Below are 13,245 nucleotides of genomic sequence, written 5' to 3'. Positions count from 1 at the left end.
GTTTGTTTAAATACAGGAGAGAAGCAATTTAGGTCCTTAATTTCTCTTGGTGAATTCATCCTAGTCTGATTTAAATAAAAAGCTCAACACTACAAAACAAGATTTGCTTTTCTCTGGTTTGTTTGGACATTTGATTACTTGTGGCCTTTAAATTTTATTCTAACATTTGCGTTTTGCTTTTTCCGTTTCTCAAATGCGGTAGATTTCAAATAATGACAAAGCTTTGATTATAGGAATAATCACTGAGATGTTATCTGGGGAACTTGGGCTGGTCTGATTGTTGGTGTACCAACCAATCACATTGCTTTGCTCACATCAGGATTGTAATTTGTGTAAATCTGCCCAGTCTTGAAATTATGGGCACGATAATAAAGGTTATTTATTAGGCATTTATATTCCAATTACACTCTGTATGCAGCTCCCACTGGGTGAAATTAAACTGGTGCTGAGACAATCCAAAGTGGGAGTTTGAAAGATGAATGAATGGAAAGCGCTCGTATTGGCCTGCTAACATGCTAATTTCCATCAGAGGTGTGTTACTCTGAGAGCAGCGATGTACAGCTTTGAGCAGGAAAGCATTTGGAGTCGTGCAATTTCAAAGAATACCAATTACACAAGGTGATTATATAGTTAGATTTTGTTTGGGACAGTTACGATCGGGTGCCAGACTAGTTTCTTTTAGACAGTCATTCCAAAAACTCTAAGGAAGAAACATGAACTATAATAAACAACTAGTTAAAAAAACTGCAAATCCTGCTTGACATTAAAATCAAAGTGGAAATTGAAAAGAACCAGTTGGTGATTCTCCTTAGTGCCTTTTGTTTTCTGGAAAATAAGGTTAAAATGCAATTTTCCATAAAACAAAGCAATTTTATATGGTGGATTTCATAGTTCTGATTAATAGAACATCATAACTGTGCCAAAAAGAGAATATTTGTTGGCTGACTATGTGGAAGTCGTGAGTTGTAGTTTGCACTTTCTTTTTCTTTTTTTTTTGAAGGCTGTTGTTAGAAAGTGAGTCACATTAAGACGAAATTTCAAAACCTATTCATCATTAATGACCTATGTGCCTCCAAGGTGCAGTATAAAATCAACATGTTTGTGATCTGCTGAACTGGTAGCTCCATTGTTATACTTTTGCTTCCATGCACTGCACAGGGTTGACTCCACCTGATGTGCACTGTTGTGTGTTCGTTGGTGACGCTACTTCGATGTAGCAGGGGTCTAGCCCTTCAGAACATTGAGACCCACAACGACTAATCAGAAATGGCTTTGCAACACAACAAAAAACAACAAAAACCCAGGGTGTTAAATCATCCTTAGGACTTCTCAGTTTCCAATCTGTTCAGCTGTCAGTGGTATATGCCAGAAGAAGCCCAGCTCGGGGCGGCACTATGGTGCCCACAGGACCCAAAGGTGTCCCTCCAGGTGCTAAACACAACAGGACAATTACTAGATTGCTTGACCATAGCCTGTAGGGTCAGACTTGTGTGAGTGTGAGAGATTTTAGATGCGTAGCTGTATTAGATCCTGGTCTTTTACACTTCTTATTTAACCATCATCCCTTATTTTCTTCATATAAACTTCTCAGACATCTTAATTGAAGATCCCCTTTCCAGTAGAAAGTAGTGATGGGAAAGCAAACTTAATACATTGGCAGTGAGCAGTTATCTGACCCAATGCACAACCAATATTTGTGGAGCTTTTGATGCTATATGTCTCTCTCTATGGATCCCATCTATCATTTTGGGTGTGGAGGTGTTAATATGTAATAAGCCCAGGGTGGAGTCTGTAATTAGCTCACAGTTTGTCATTTGCCCGTTCACATGCAAATGTTGGATCGGCTATAAAAGGAGACGCGAGTTTCCCTGCTATGCCCAAGGGCGCTTGGAATAGAGTATGTGGGCAGTACCTGAGCCACAGCTACCCCTTTGTCCACCCCTATTATGCTCTGTTTATGTTTTCCTTGTGGCACTTCTACACTGTGCACATCATTTAAAGGACATTTCAAGATCTCATCCCCAACAGCATCGACACATTGGCGGTATAAAGTACACGACAAGGGTTGTGATTATAATTACAGTGTAGTAGATGAAAGGTGGTAGAGAAAATGGTGTTTGAGATTGAAATAAATCCCTATTGATTAATGACCTGATTTTGCATTAAGGAAAGATGAAAACTGCCCTAACTTACTTGTTACACTCTAAACAAGTAATGAGGCTGATTCTTTGTGCTTTTATGTAGTCATGTTTGCCTGAAGAGAGTAAGAAGGCCTTTTGTTTTTCTCCTTCATGGCTCAACAGGATGAGTGGGTTTACCTGCTTGATTGTTTACACAACTAATGCTACCAGTACAACTTGGATAATTAAGAGCTATAAAATTGCTCTGATGTGATCTTTTCTTGCTGCAGGTTGGATACGAGAATGCAGGAACTGTGGAGTTCTTGGTGGATAAACACGGCAAACACTACTTCATAGAGGTGAACTCCAGACTGCAGGTTGAACATACGGTCACCGAAGAAATCACAGAGTGAGTAGAAGTTCACCTTTTGTAGATGCTGGGGTCGTTGCATTTTGCATGTGTTTCTTTGGGGTGATTGGTCCATAGACGGGGATTCTCTAGGACCTGCCGATATGCTAAAAAAATCAGGTTGTTGGTTGTGTTTTCTTAATTGTTGAAAAATAAATAAATCAGTGGCTGTCTTGCAAGCTGCACAGAATGCAAAGCTGGGTCACTACTTCAGTCTAGACCTACATCTGTTTAGATAAAGAGAGAAAGTCTTGGTGCTTAATAAATGTACAGTCATGAAAAAATAATTCTCAGTCCTGTAAGAAGCTAAATATACTCTTACTGCTTCTGTAGGTATTAAGAGGGTGAGCAGCAGCGAGGTTCTACTAATTAACTGCTCTTGATTAACTGATCAGCAGCAGGTGTGAGCACACCTATAAAAGCAGGTTTTGGCAGTTTGCTGGGGTGTAAACTCGATGTCAATATCTTCTCACGGGTAAATGTCCCAGCACCCTAAGATCAGACCATTCAATCCTTAAAAATTAAAATAAATTAATCAATTCTTAATGGCATGTTTGGTAAAAAACAAACACCTCAAACTGTCAAGCACGGTTGTGGAAGGGTGGTACTTTTGGCTTGTTTGCAGCTATAGGACCTGGGCAGCTTGCAGTCAATGAGCCAGCTTCTCTGTGTATCAAAGTATTCAAGAGTCACATATGAGGCAATCTAATAGCTACTGTAACTGGGTATTTCAATAGAACAGTGAGCATAGCAGCAAATAAGAATGGCTGTACAGTCAAGGCGTTGCTGTGGTCCAGACCGCGAGCTGCTTAAAATGCTGTGGTAAGAAAAAAACATATGTTGTGCATATGTTATATAAGTAGGTAATAATAATAATAATAATAATACTACATCATGTGAGCATCCAAATATTTAAAGAATGTTTAATCTTCGTCAGGTTTTTTTGTAGGAATAATCAAGCTTCACTTTTGGCAGCATCAATGTAAAAAGCTTCCTGCTCTGAAAATTGTCTCAGGTAAAGGCAGTGAATGTTAGAGGTACATGGAAGAGGAGTGGAGTTTTAAGTACATGAGGAGGCAAAAATGGTCAAAAAGCAAGAAAGAGGGTGAAATGGACAAGACAGAGAAAGAGGAGATTGACAGAAAGCTGACAAGTACAAAGAGATGGCTGCAGGACAGAGGTGATTAAGAAAGAAGAGGACCTGAGCAGGTGGAAGCAGTGAAGAGAGAAGCTGCAAGATGAGGTCAGAGGAGGGTCGAGAGACAACAAGTTTAAATGGGACAGGAGAGAATGAGAGGATAATGAAAGCTATAAATAGCATTCTGCTCTACTGATGACCTGTGAGATTTGCTCAGCTGAAACAACACAGATGAGACACAACATAAGACACAAATGCCAGATAGGTACAGATCCATTGGCACTGGAGTTGCACAAAGACTGACAAATCTTGGTTTTAGCACTAATGTGTGTACACACAGAAAACCACAATTAGACTAATTAATGTAGGATTTTCTGCCTAATTTGCTGCATTAATAAACGGAGCTGACACACTAACCAGTGCTACTAACACTAAGTTATTGGCAGATGGTGGAAACAAAACATCTGCTGCACATGGCAAACACATGACTGACAACTTGATTTCTTTCTTCTTAATCAGTTTCCACACTCTTGTCTTGCATTAGCTTTTCTTTCTGTTGGTCTTGTTTTTTCTTAAAGGATTGAGGGATTTGCATTGCAGCACAGTTAATAAGCTCTGAGTGGAGGAAAAACATCAATAAATATTTGCTATGGTGATAATTTAGTCAAAGAACTACTAGCATTGGAAAGGTCTTCTGAAACCATTCATTACTCTGCGTTTTAAGTGTGTGCCCTTAAATTGTAGGTAATTGCACTAATTATTCGAAAGACGACATTTAAGGTTCGGCATTTCTTATCAGTCCAGATTTTGGTCGTTTAAAGAGAAGTTTGCGTTCAGGGTTGTCTGACTAGGTGAGAGCTTGCTTTATTCAAACCAGAAATGTATCAAGAAGTCTTGTGCCTAAAACTTGGAGCCAGAAAGACTTGAAAGCCACTTTATTAGGTACAAGTTGATAGTTGTACCTAAAAGACGGTCCACTTTCAGTGGTGCTTTATCTTGCTGGAAATCAACAGATGTGTACACTGTATTAAAGGGATCGATGTGATCAGCAACACGTGTGCAGTTTTTGGTGAGCCTGTATTATATCCTTAGTTTCTTGTTCGAGCAAACAGGAGTGGCACCTGGTGTGGGCTTCTGCTGCTGAAGGCCATCAGCTTTAAGGTTTAACGTTTGTTTGGAGATGGCCTACGGGCTTCCAATCAGCTTGAAGCAGTCTGGCCATTCTCCTCTGATTTCTGGCATCAAAAAGGCATTTCTACAGAACTGCTGCTCTCTAGATATTCCCTCGTTTTCTGACCATTCTCTGTAAATCATAGAGCGATTTGTTTAGAAAAATCCCAGTAAAGTCAGTCAGCAGCTGCTGCTCAGTGAAATTCAGAAGGCCATCACGACTGTGTCAACATGCCTAAATGCATTGAGTTGCTGCCATGTGATTGGCTGATTAGATATTTGCTTTAACGAGGAGTTGAACAGGTGTTCCTGGAAAAAGTGGCTGAGTGTATTGCCTTGCCAGTGCCCCTAAGAGGTACAGTTTATTGATTTAAGCCCCTGGATATCCCGTGCCCACACATGCAACATGTTTCGATATTCTTCCATGGACTTGAAGTGGGCCATGTAGTTTTCAAACCCTGTGTGTGTGCAGATTGTTCATCATTAAGTCCTATCAAAAATGTCAAATAGTTTATTTTCAAAAGCGCTTTGCTTTTTTCTTTCCCCCCCTTCCCTGCCTTGGCTAAGCTTAATAGTTTATAGTGTTGTAAATAACTGTAATTGTGCGAAACAAAGGCAGTAACCTTCAGAGGTAAAAAATGAAGCCGCTGTGGAATAGCCATGTCCTTAAATATTCAGTGAGTCATTTCCCAGGCTCTCACATTAAAAATGCCAAGTGTAACAACAGAATTAAATGTTCCATGTATAGCTTTTAAGAGGTTTTGGTCTCCAGCTAGCTTCTCTCTGCATTCACAGCTTTATGGTGGGTCATTTTATGACTCTGGTGTTTTTAAATGGTTTATGTGCTTGTTATTGCCCTTATATTTGCATTATTAGGGGTGCAGATGCTTTGGCTTTGCACACGTTGGTAATTTGAGTTACTGAACTGGGCACGTTGGCGGTGTTGGTGTCTTTTGGACTTGAAGTGCAGAGATGTGGTTAGTGTGTCAATAATTGAAACGATTCGTTTGCAGCATGTACATACCAGAAAGAAAAGATGGCAAACATGGGTCTGCTCATAAGAACACTGAAACAAAAACTGCTCAACATAAGACTGATGCACTAATATTAGAAACATTCCTACTGTGCAAAAGGCACCAAAAACCTTTGAGTTTACATAAACATATCTTTAATGTGTTATCTTTTTAAACAAACCAATTCTTAGATCCTGATCTGCTTTTTTCTCCTTTAGTCATGTCGCCGTATGAATGATAGAAACTAAGCAGAGCTATACTGGGATAGTCTTTAGGAAGCAATAATGTTAGAATAAGATGGCATGTATATAATAAGTCGTGCATTTCATATTTGAGGAGCAGATATTGCCGTGATGTAAACACGTACTGCTGTACTGCTATTGAGTGCCGTGCCAAGTCCAATATATTTGAAACTGGAAAGGGACGCCAAAGAACTGTGGCAATATCATACTAACATTTCATCTGCTTTCAACTCAACAAGGACGTCTGTATTATTGCATCATTCTGCATTATTTGTGAACACCAGATATGAGCAATACTTCTACATTGTATATCCATGTTTTTTTTTTTATCCTGTTATTTCACTGCAGCCTCATCCACCTGTCCCCTGCTTGTATCAGCAAGACAGTAAACTGACACAGTCATTCTCATGTATTACGGATCCCCTCTTATCCGTCCTTGCAGCAGTTTGTCATATTTTGTTCATCCTGCAGAGAAAACCCCATATAGCTGAGGTAATTTGACATTTTGGGGAATTGGGGTCATTTGAATTGGCAGGAGTGCAGTAATTACTTGAATCTGGGCAGCTCTCCCTGTGAAACGTGTTTGAAAGTTTCAGCTGTCACACGCACAGCTTTCATTTCAGGTTTAGCTCAAAGCAGCCAGGGTAGGGTTACTCCCGATGACGGCTGGAAAGAGAACAGTGCCTGAAAAGGTGAAGTTCAGTGTATATTCGTCTTAATTGTAGAGGAAATGTACTTTTGAGACTAACATTGCATTTGCGCGCAAATGACAAGTGAAAACTGTATTAGGGCTTTACTGCGTCCATTCATCTTTGAGCTCTCCGTTTCACTTGAGGTGTGAGCACATTAGTTCTTGTTTTCATGCGAAATGCACTCTTATTAACAGACTTGTCAGGGAAATATTTTACCAAGTTCTGAAACTCTCTGCTGAACTCGCCGTTCATTCCCCCGCGCTCTTCCAACATTGTTTTTCACCACTTTAATATCTTCAGTTTAATTCATTCTGTATTCTCTGTTCAATTTAGCTTTCTCCAACCTGGCTGCAGCGGAGTCCTAGTTTAATTTTATACCTTAATCCTCCCTCTGCACGCTCATTCAAAACATTTATGTACGTCCGATGGTCACCATGCCAGTAAGCCTACAATCATGTAATTGGATTATCTCCCTTAAATTAGTCATTCTTACTCCACATCTTTATTCCTTATCTCTTCTATGTTTGATGTCTGTCACTTTTTGGGTTTTCTAGTTTTCCTCTTTCTGTCGTGTATGTGTGGATTACTGGATGTCCATTATCACCTGTAATCCTTGGCAGGCTTTGCGGGAGTTGATGCTTCATGTAATGGTGCTCATATCATTTCCACTTAAAAACGGCAACATAAGTCCACAGGTGTGGGTTTCTCTTCGTGTATGTAGCTGGATAATGTGGAGAGTTGACAGGAGAGCAGGGTCCAAGAAGTGGCCTGCGGCTGGCTAAAACACAGGCTGCTGCAGTGTCCTTTTGGACTATGCTTCACCCTCAACCATTTGAACTCTTGTCATCCAGTGTAGTTGAAATTTGGCACCAAAAGTACAAGTAGAGTCAGTGGCTTCGAACAAAACAATAACTCTCCCGTGAATCTCTAGAGGTCTCCAAATGTTGGCTTTATCTCGCCTGAACTATCTAGCAGTAAAAATGTTTGTTGACATGAGGTTTGGAGCAGATTTTTCCTCTGTTGCCAGCAGCTATTTAAGAATTTTGGTTCTCAACATTGGGCTGATGTGGAGCTGGGTATTTGTATTTTGATTTTTAAATGTATGAAAACAGTCCCACAAGGCATACTGTGCCCAAATAACAGAGGGAGGCGGGGCTCACAAAAATCCACCTGAACACGGTGCTCCTCAAAGCCCACTCACTCCTCTTTAAAGGAAAAAAAGTACAACCTGCACATGTACATTTCTTATCTTCACTTTCCATCCACACGGGGATACTGGATAAGTAGAGTGCCACTACTTCACCTGACTGCAAACAGGAGTGATCAAACGTTATGCAGATCCCTTATTTCTATACATGTTAGTGTCTCCAGTGAGAAGCTAAGCTGGTAGTAATAGGATGCTATCTGCAGCGAGGGTTAATATAATACGTATACTTTCATGTATCAAAGTTGCCTCCATCTCTCTCTTTAATCCTCCATCGCCTCTTCCTCCATACCATTCTGCCTCTTCTGTCGCTCCTCCCTCAGGCTGTTCCCTTCATCTGTCTTTCCTCAACCAACTTGGCGCATTTATTTCTTGACCTCTGCCCATTTCTCCAGCCCTCCCTTCTCTTTGTCACACCATTGCCTCCTGTTCGCTCTTCCCGTCTCCCTGCACCATCCTTTCAGCCCTGTCAGTTCCTCCCTCCATATCTACCGCTCTCTGTCAGAGCCGTGACTCCTTCTCTACCCCTCTCCTTGCTCTCCTCCCCCATATCCATCTCTTCTCTGTCATCCTCTCCTCTCATTCGTATTCACCTCAACATCCATTTTCATTCATCTCTCACAATCTCTGTCCTTAAGTTCACCTTTGCCTCATCCATTCTTTGTCCCTTTATGAACTTCTCCTTTTTTTTTTTGTCCTCAGTCTCTCAGTCTGCTCTCTTATCCTGCTGTCTCATCACTCTGTACCTGCCTGTCTTTCTGGCTCCATTCATTCATGTACTAGTGCAGGCAGCAGACAACATGAAAGATGGTTAAAGAATAGCTTTGAAGTAATGAAGTGACATTGCAAAGGCAGCTTCACACATGATATACTAAGATGCAGCAGTTAACCTGGTATAAATGGCTGAAATCAGGCCTACACAGATGTCTTAAGCATCTTTTATTAAGTGTCCACAGATCTCAAGTCCAATGGAGGAAAAAAAACTTCCTGACCTCGAAAGTCAAAATCTCCAGTCTCATTTTGACTTTCACCTGGACAGACGTGCCACCAGGAAGCACTGATGAGCTGACCTCATACATCGTAGTTATGTGTGAATTTAGAAGTTTGCCAATAAAGGAAGGCGCCTGACATGAAGAGCTGTGGAAGTTGTAATCAGAATCTTCAATTTGACACTGAACTTTATGAGGAGGTGCTGTGGAGAGGACATAATTGCTCTCACATGCGACCTTTGGAAGAATGTTTAAAAGTCACTGGTTAAAATTTGGGCACACTCTTGCTCCCATATTCATAAAGCAGGTCATATATTGGGTGATTATCTATACTGTTTCGTGGGTCAGTGGTTTAGTTAATGCTACATAACTCCATGACAAATATTATGTAGTTAGTCAAGAAACTGAAGAAGTAAGGCCAGGGTTATATCTGCGGACACTACAGATGAATTGTTCTTCTACTCGGGCAGGAGTTTGCTAGCAGGGAAGAATCACCTGAGACCCATTAGCACATAGACCTCACATTGCAGGATGCCTTAACCAATCCAGTGAGACCAGCCCCAGTTCTGTCTCAGTACAAATGAGTGTAAAGACGTTTGCATTAAATAAGCAGTTCTGTACTGTGAGTTTCTTTTCCTGCATTGTCCACTTCCGATAAATCTGTGCAGGTGCAAACACAGTAAGTCTGTAAAGACAAATAGCAATGACACATCTGCTGATATCGCCACAAACCTTAGATTTTTCTTCTTAAACATTCTTCCTATGTTTCCATATGTCCTCCCGCTTGCTCTCCCATAACAGATGCTCTTTTCACTTCTCCTCCACCTTCTCTCCACATTGCTCTGATAGTAGTTGTCTTTTTTGGTTTTCCACAGCTCTGGCGTCTTGACAGGGTGGTGTCTTTTTGACTGAGAAGGCATCCTCTAACTTTTCGCTGCTGCTTTTGCTTTGCTCTTTCTCTCAGCAGTGGTAATGAGCACGTACACAAGTGTCAGTGAGGAGGCGGAATACCACAATCTGTAATCGGAATGAACACACTCACTCACTCGCACCTCACTCTCATTCATAGATGCACACACAAATACGCCCCCGTAATGAAAGATTTTCAAGTCCAAAGGCATCAACGAAGACGTGCGCACACTCAGAAATACACAGGGAACATTGTGCAAATACCTATTCATCTGTGTTCCTGCTTTCCCGAATTCTTCAACAATGGAGGCAGTTCTGTCTGGGGTGTCTGCGTATGCGACAGACAAAATGTGAGATAAATGTAAGATACATTTTGCCTGGGAGGTATACCCTGTGTGTGAGAGACGCTCGTCTGTCTGAAAGGCACAAGTGTGTTTGTGAAAGACTGCGAGACCGCCTCTGCATTCAGCTCCAGCTCTGTCTTTGAACTTCTCCTCTCTCAAGGTTCAATTTGTCTGTAATTTAGCTGTAAATGATCTTTCCTTTGTACGTTCAGTGTGTGTTTCTGAGTGACTGTGTGCACCAAGTCAGGGTGTATGTGTGTGAGTGTCCACATGCTGTCAAGGGACCCTGCACATTCGGTTGATTGGTGGACAGGAGTCCTTTAGATCCTAAAGTGATATAATTATACCCCCAGGCTCATGCTGGGCTCTGAGTATTCTAAAGAGACAGTGAGCGATTGTGTGGCTGTTGTGGAAAAAGGGGTTTTTAAATTAAATTTTAAATCTTCATACGTCTTCATATAGGCCTCGCAAAGAGTGCACACGAGTTCCTGAACTAGTACATATGTAGTGATCGCAATCGCAATATTGGGGCAAAAAATCGCAATTAGATTATTTTCCATAATCGTTCAGCCCTACTCCCTATCTCTAATCACTAAGGATTTTGTTCTTCGTTTTACTGTTTTTAAATATTTTATTGCTCAGTGTAATCATTTGTCATTTGCTTTGTGAAACACTTTGTGTAACCTGGTTTTAAACGTGCTATATAAATACATTTGTATTGTACTGTATGCTAAGCTAGCCGTTAACCCAGAGTGAAAGCAGCCAGGGGCCCGTTCTTCGTACGTCGCTCACTACATCCAAGATCAAATGACACATCCAAGACCAAACCATCGCGCTAACCGTGAGCTCGCTAATCCGGTTCCCCGAACATACCTGTTGTTGACGATTAGTACAGCTGGACGCAGTAATGTGACATCACTGGGTGTCGTAAAAGGGGCTACGCATCGATAGTAGAAACATTGATCGCAACGCAAGGGAACACTGCAAAGGCTGCAAAAGCAAGGAGAGAGGGCCGGCAGAAAGTTTCTGACAAATTAAACTCGTAAGTAATTCAATAATAACAATAATAATGGAGTGGGTTTATATAGCGCTTTTCAAGGCACCCAAAGCGCATGACAATACCACTATTCAGTCACTTTATTATTTATTCATAGATTTATTATATCACACTATATTATCCAATATTATATTACATTATATTATATTATAATATGTTATATTATATCCCCTTTCACATTAGAGCCACAACAGGACCCACTAGAACATGGGAACAAGTAAAAGTGAAATATAAGAATATTCTACAGAATGGTAATATTTATCACTTATATTGCTTTTCGTCTCTTGGAAAGAGACCCTGAAATAATCTATTTGTTTGTTCATAAAAGCAACCAAGAAAAGGGCAGAGCAAAAAAAAGACAGGTGGTGGTCCTGCACCCCCTCGTCAACAAGTTGGTTAAGTATATAATACCCTCACGGGAATATCGATATCTCTCAATGAGCACACTGTCGCGCTGAGCTAAAGGATCCTGTCTGTCCCGCAATATACGCTGAATTCTGAACACTCTCCTTATCAATCTTGCACCTTCCGCAATGGGTGGCTCGCGTAAACGGACAGGACATGGCTGCGACAGACTTCCCAAATCCACCTTCGCTTTTATAGCCGTGGTCTCCCATCTTGATTACACGAAGTGATTTGCAATTACTACTCTGAAATATGAATTACATCTGTAATAATCACATACATGTAATAGAATGTTAATAGTACATTTCCCTTTTTTAGGAAATGACCTGTATGTATCTGTGTGACATCAATAAAAGGATCAGGTGCTGCATTATCTTTAGTTACATTGATGTTATTTATTTATGGTGAAACAGTGGTGGAATATCGCTGTTGCTTTCGTATAAATGAAGCGGACATACCTGCGTGGCCGCGATCTAATCCTGTTTACATAAAGTAAACCTGCTCCCCAGCAGGTTTACGCTTACGGCTCTGTTGCTATGACAGCAAGTCCCGGATGAGCTTCGGGGAACCGAATGATCCAGGATCACGCGAAATCGTCAACAATCTAATCCAGCTAACTTACTTAGCGAGGTACGAAGAACAGGCCCCAGATCCTGAACTTCAACAGGTAACAAGCAGATAAGCATTTAGTCTGCAGCCTCCCCTTTTTGTGCTTGTTTTTATCTTTGCTTTGTGTGGTCAGCTTTGTATTCTAAGTGAAAGAGCTTAGATGTGCATCCTCATTAGCAGTTTCTGTTGGTGTTTGGGGTTGTAGCCTCAGGTTTATGTTAAATGGGGATTATGAGACTGTTTCAGCTATTTTTACAGAGTAACAGAAAAGTAATGTAACGAGTAGTATAACAAATTACTTTCTCCTGGGAATAATTAAGAAACGTACTACATTACTTTAACGAAAAGTGTTCGGTGTAATATATGTAGTAATGACTTTTGAGTGGAGACTCCAAAACTTACCACAACAAAGACGGGAAATGCTTCAACAGACATTTGAATCGATCGTGAATCACTAAATTATCAATTTCCATTCCTACACATGTGTCAAGTCGATATTCAGTTCAGAATAAGAAAGAAATAAGGAAATCGCAATAAGAAATTCTAACAGTTCATTTACAGTTAGCAGAATATTTCCAGTGTGGAAATTGTCCTAACAAATGAAGCTGCTCCACCTTCCAACCATAAATGTTTCTCAGTCAGTGCCTACATCCTCTGTTTGAGTCACCCCATCAAGCTCCATCAATTCAAATCCCTGAAAACAATCACAGGTACACCTCATGTGAACCATATCTCACCTTCAACACTAAAGACGAACAGTCTGATATATGGTACAGAAAGCTCTGGCTTCAGCGTCATATCTGGAAAAACTGCTTTTAGTTATTGTTGCTAGCTTATAAATGACAAATGCAAAATGACTCAGCATTTATTGCTTTGGTAATACCATTAATTATTTTTAATTAACAAACCTCACAAACATGTGAGAGTGGTGGTGTTTGAATGCT

At 40.6% G+C, this 13,245-nt stretch overlaps 1 protein-coding gene across 2 annotated transcripts in view; it reads left to right on the top strand.

Moving 5' to 3' along the window:
- Nucleotides 1–13,245, top strand: part of pcxb (pyruvate carboxylase b) — a 319,257-nt gene that overhangs the window by 61,704 nt on the left and 244,308 nt on the right. For both annotated transcript variants that reach the window (XM_086284188.1, XM_086284198.1), the window contains exon 10: nucleotides 2,411–2,529. In XM_086284188.1, coding sequence (XP_086140314.1) covers nucleotides 2,411–2,529 — 119 coding nt within the window. The remainder of the gene's footprint in view (nucleotides 1–2,410; nucleotides 2,530–13,245) is intronic.

This window comes from Aulonocara sp. 'chitande type north' Nkhata Bay, linkage group LG3 (assembly GCF_057382095.1).
Source record: "Aulonocara sp. 'chitande type north' Nkhata Bay isolate Kocher_YH1m ecotype deep benthic linkage group LG3, A_spYH_male_GT1.1, whole genome shotgun sequence".
Classification (NCBI taxonomy): domain Eukaryota; kingdom Metazoa; phylum Chordata; class Actinopteri; order Cichliformes; family Cichlidae; genus Aulonocara; species Aulonocara sp. 'chitande type north' Nkhata Bay.
The sequence above is the reverse complement of the archived record's forward strand: the minus strand, read 5'-3'. Positions and strand labels throughout refer to the sequence as shown.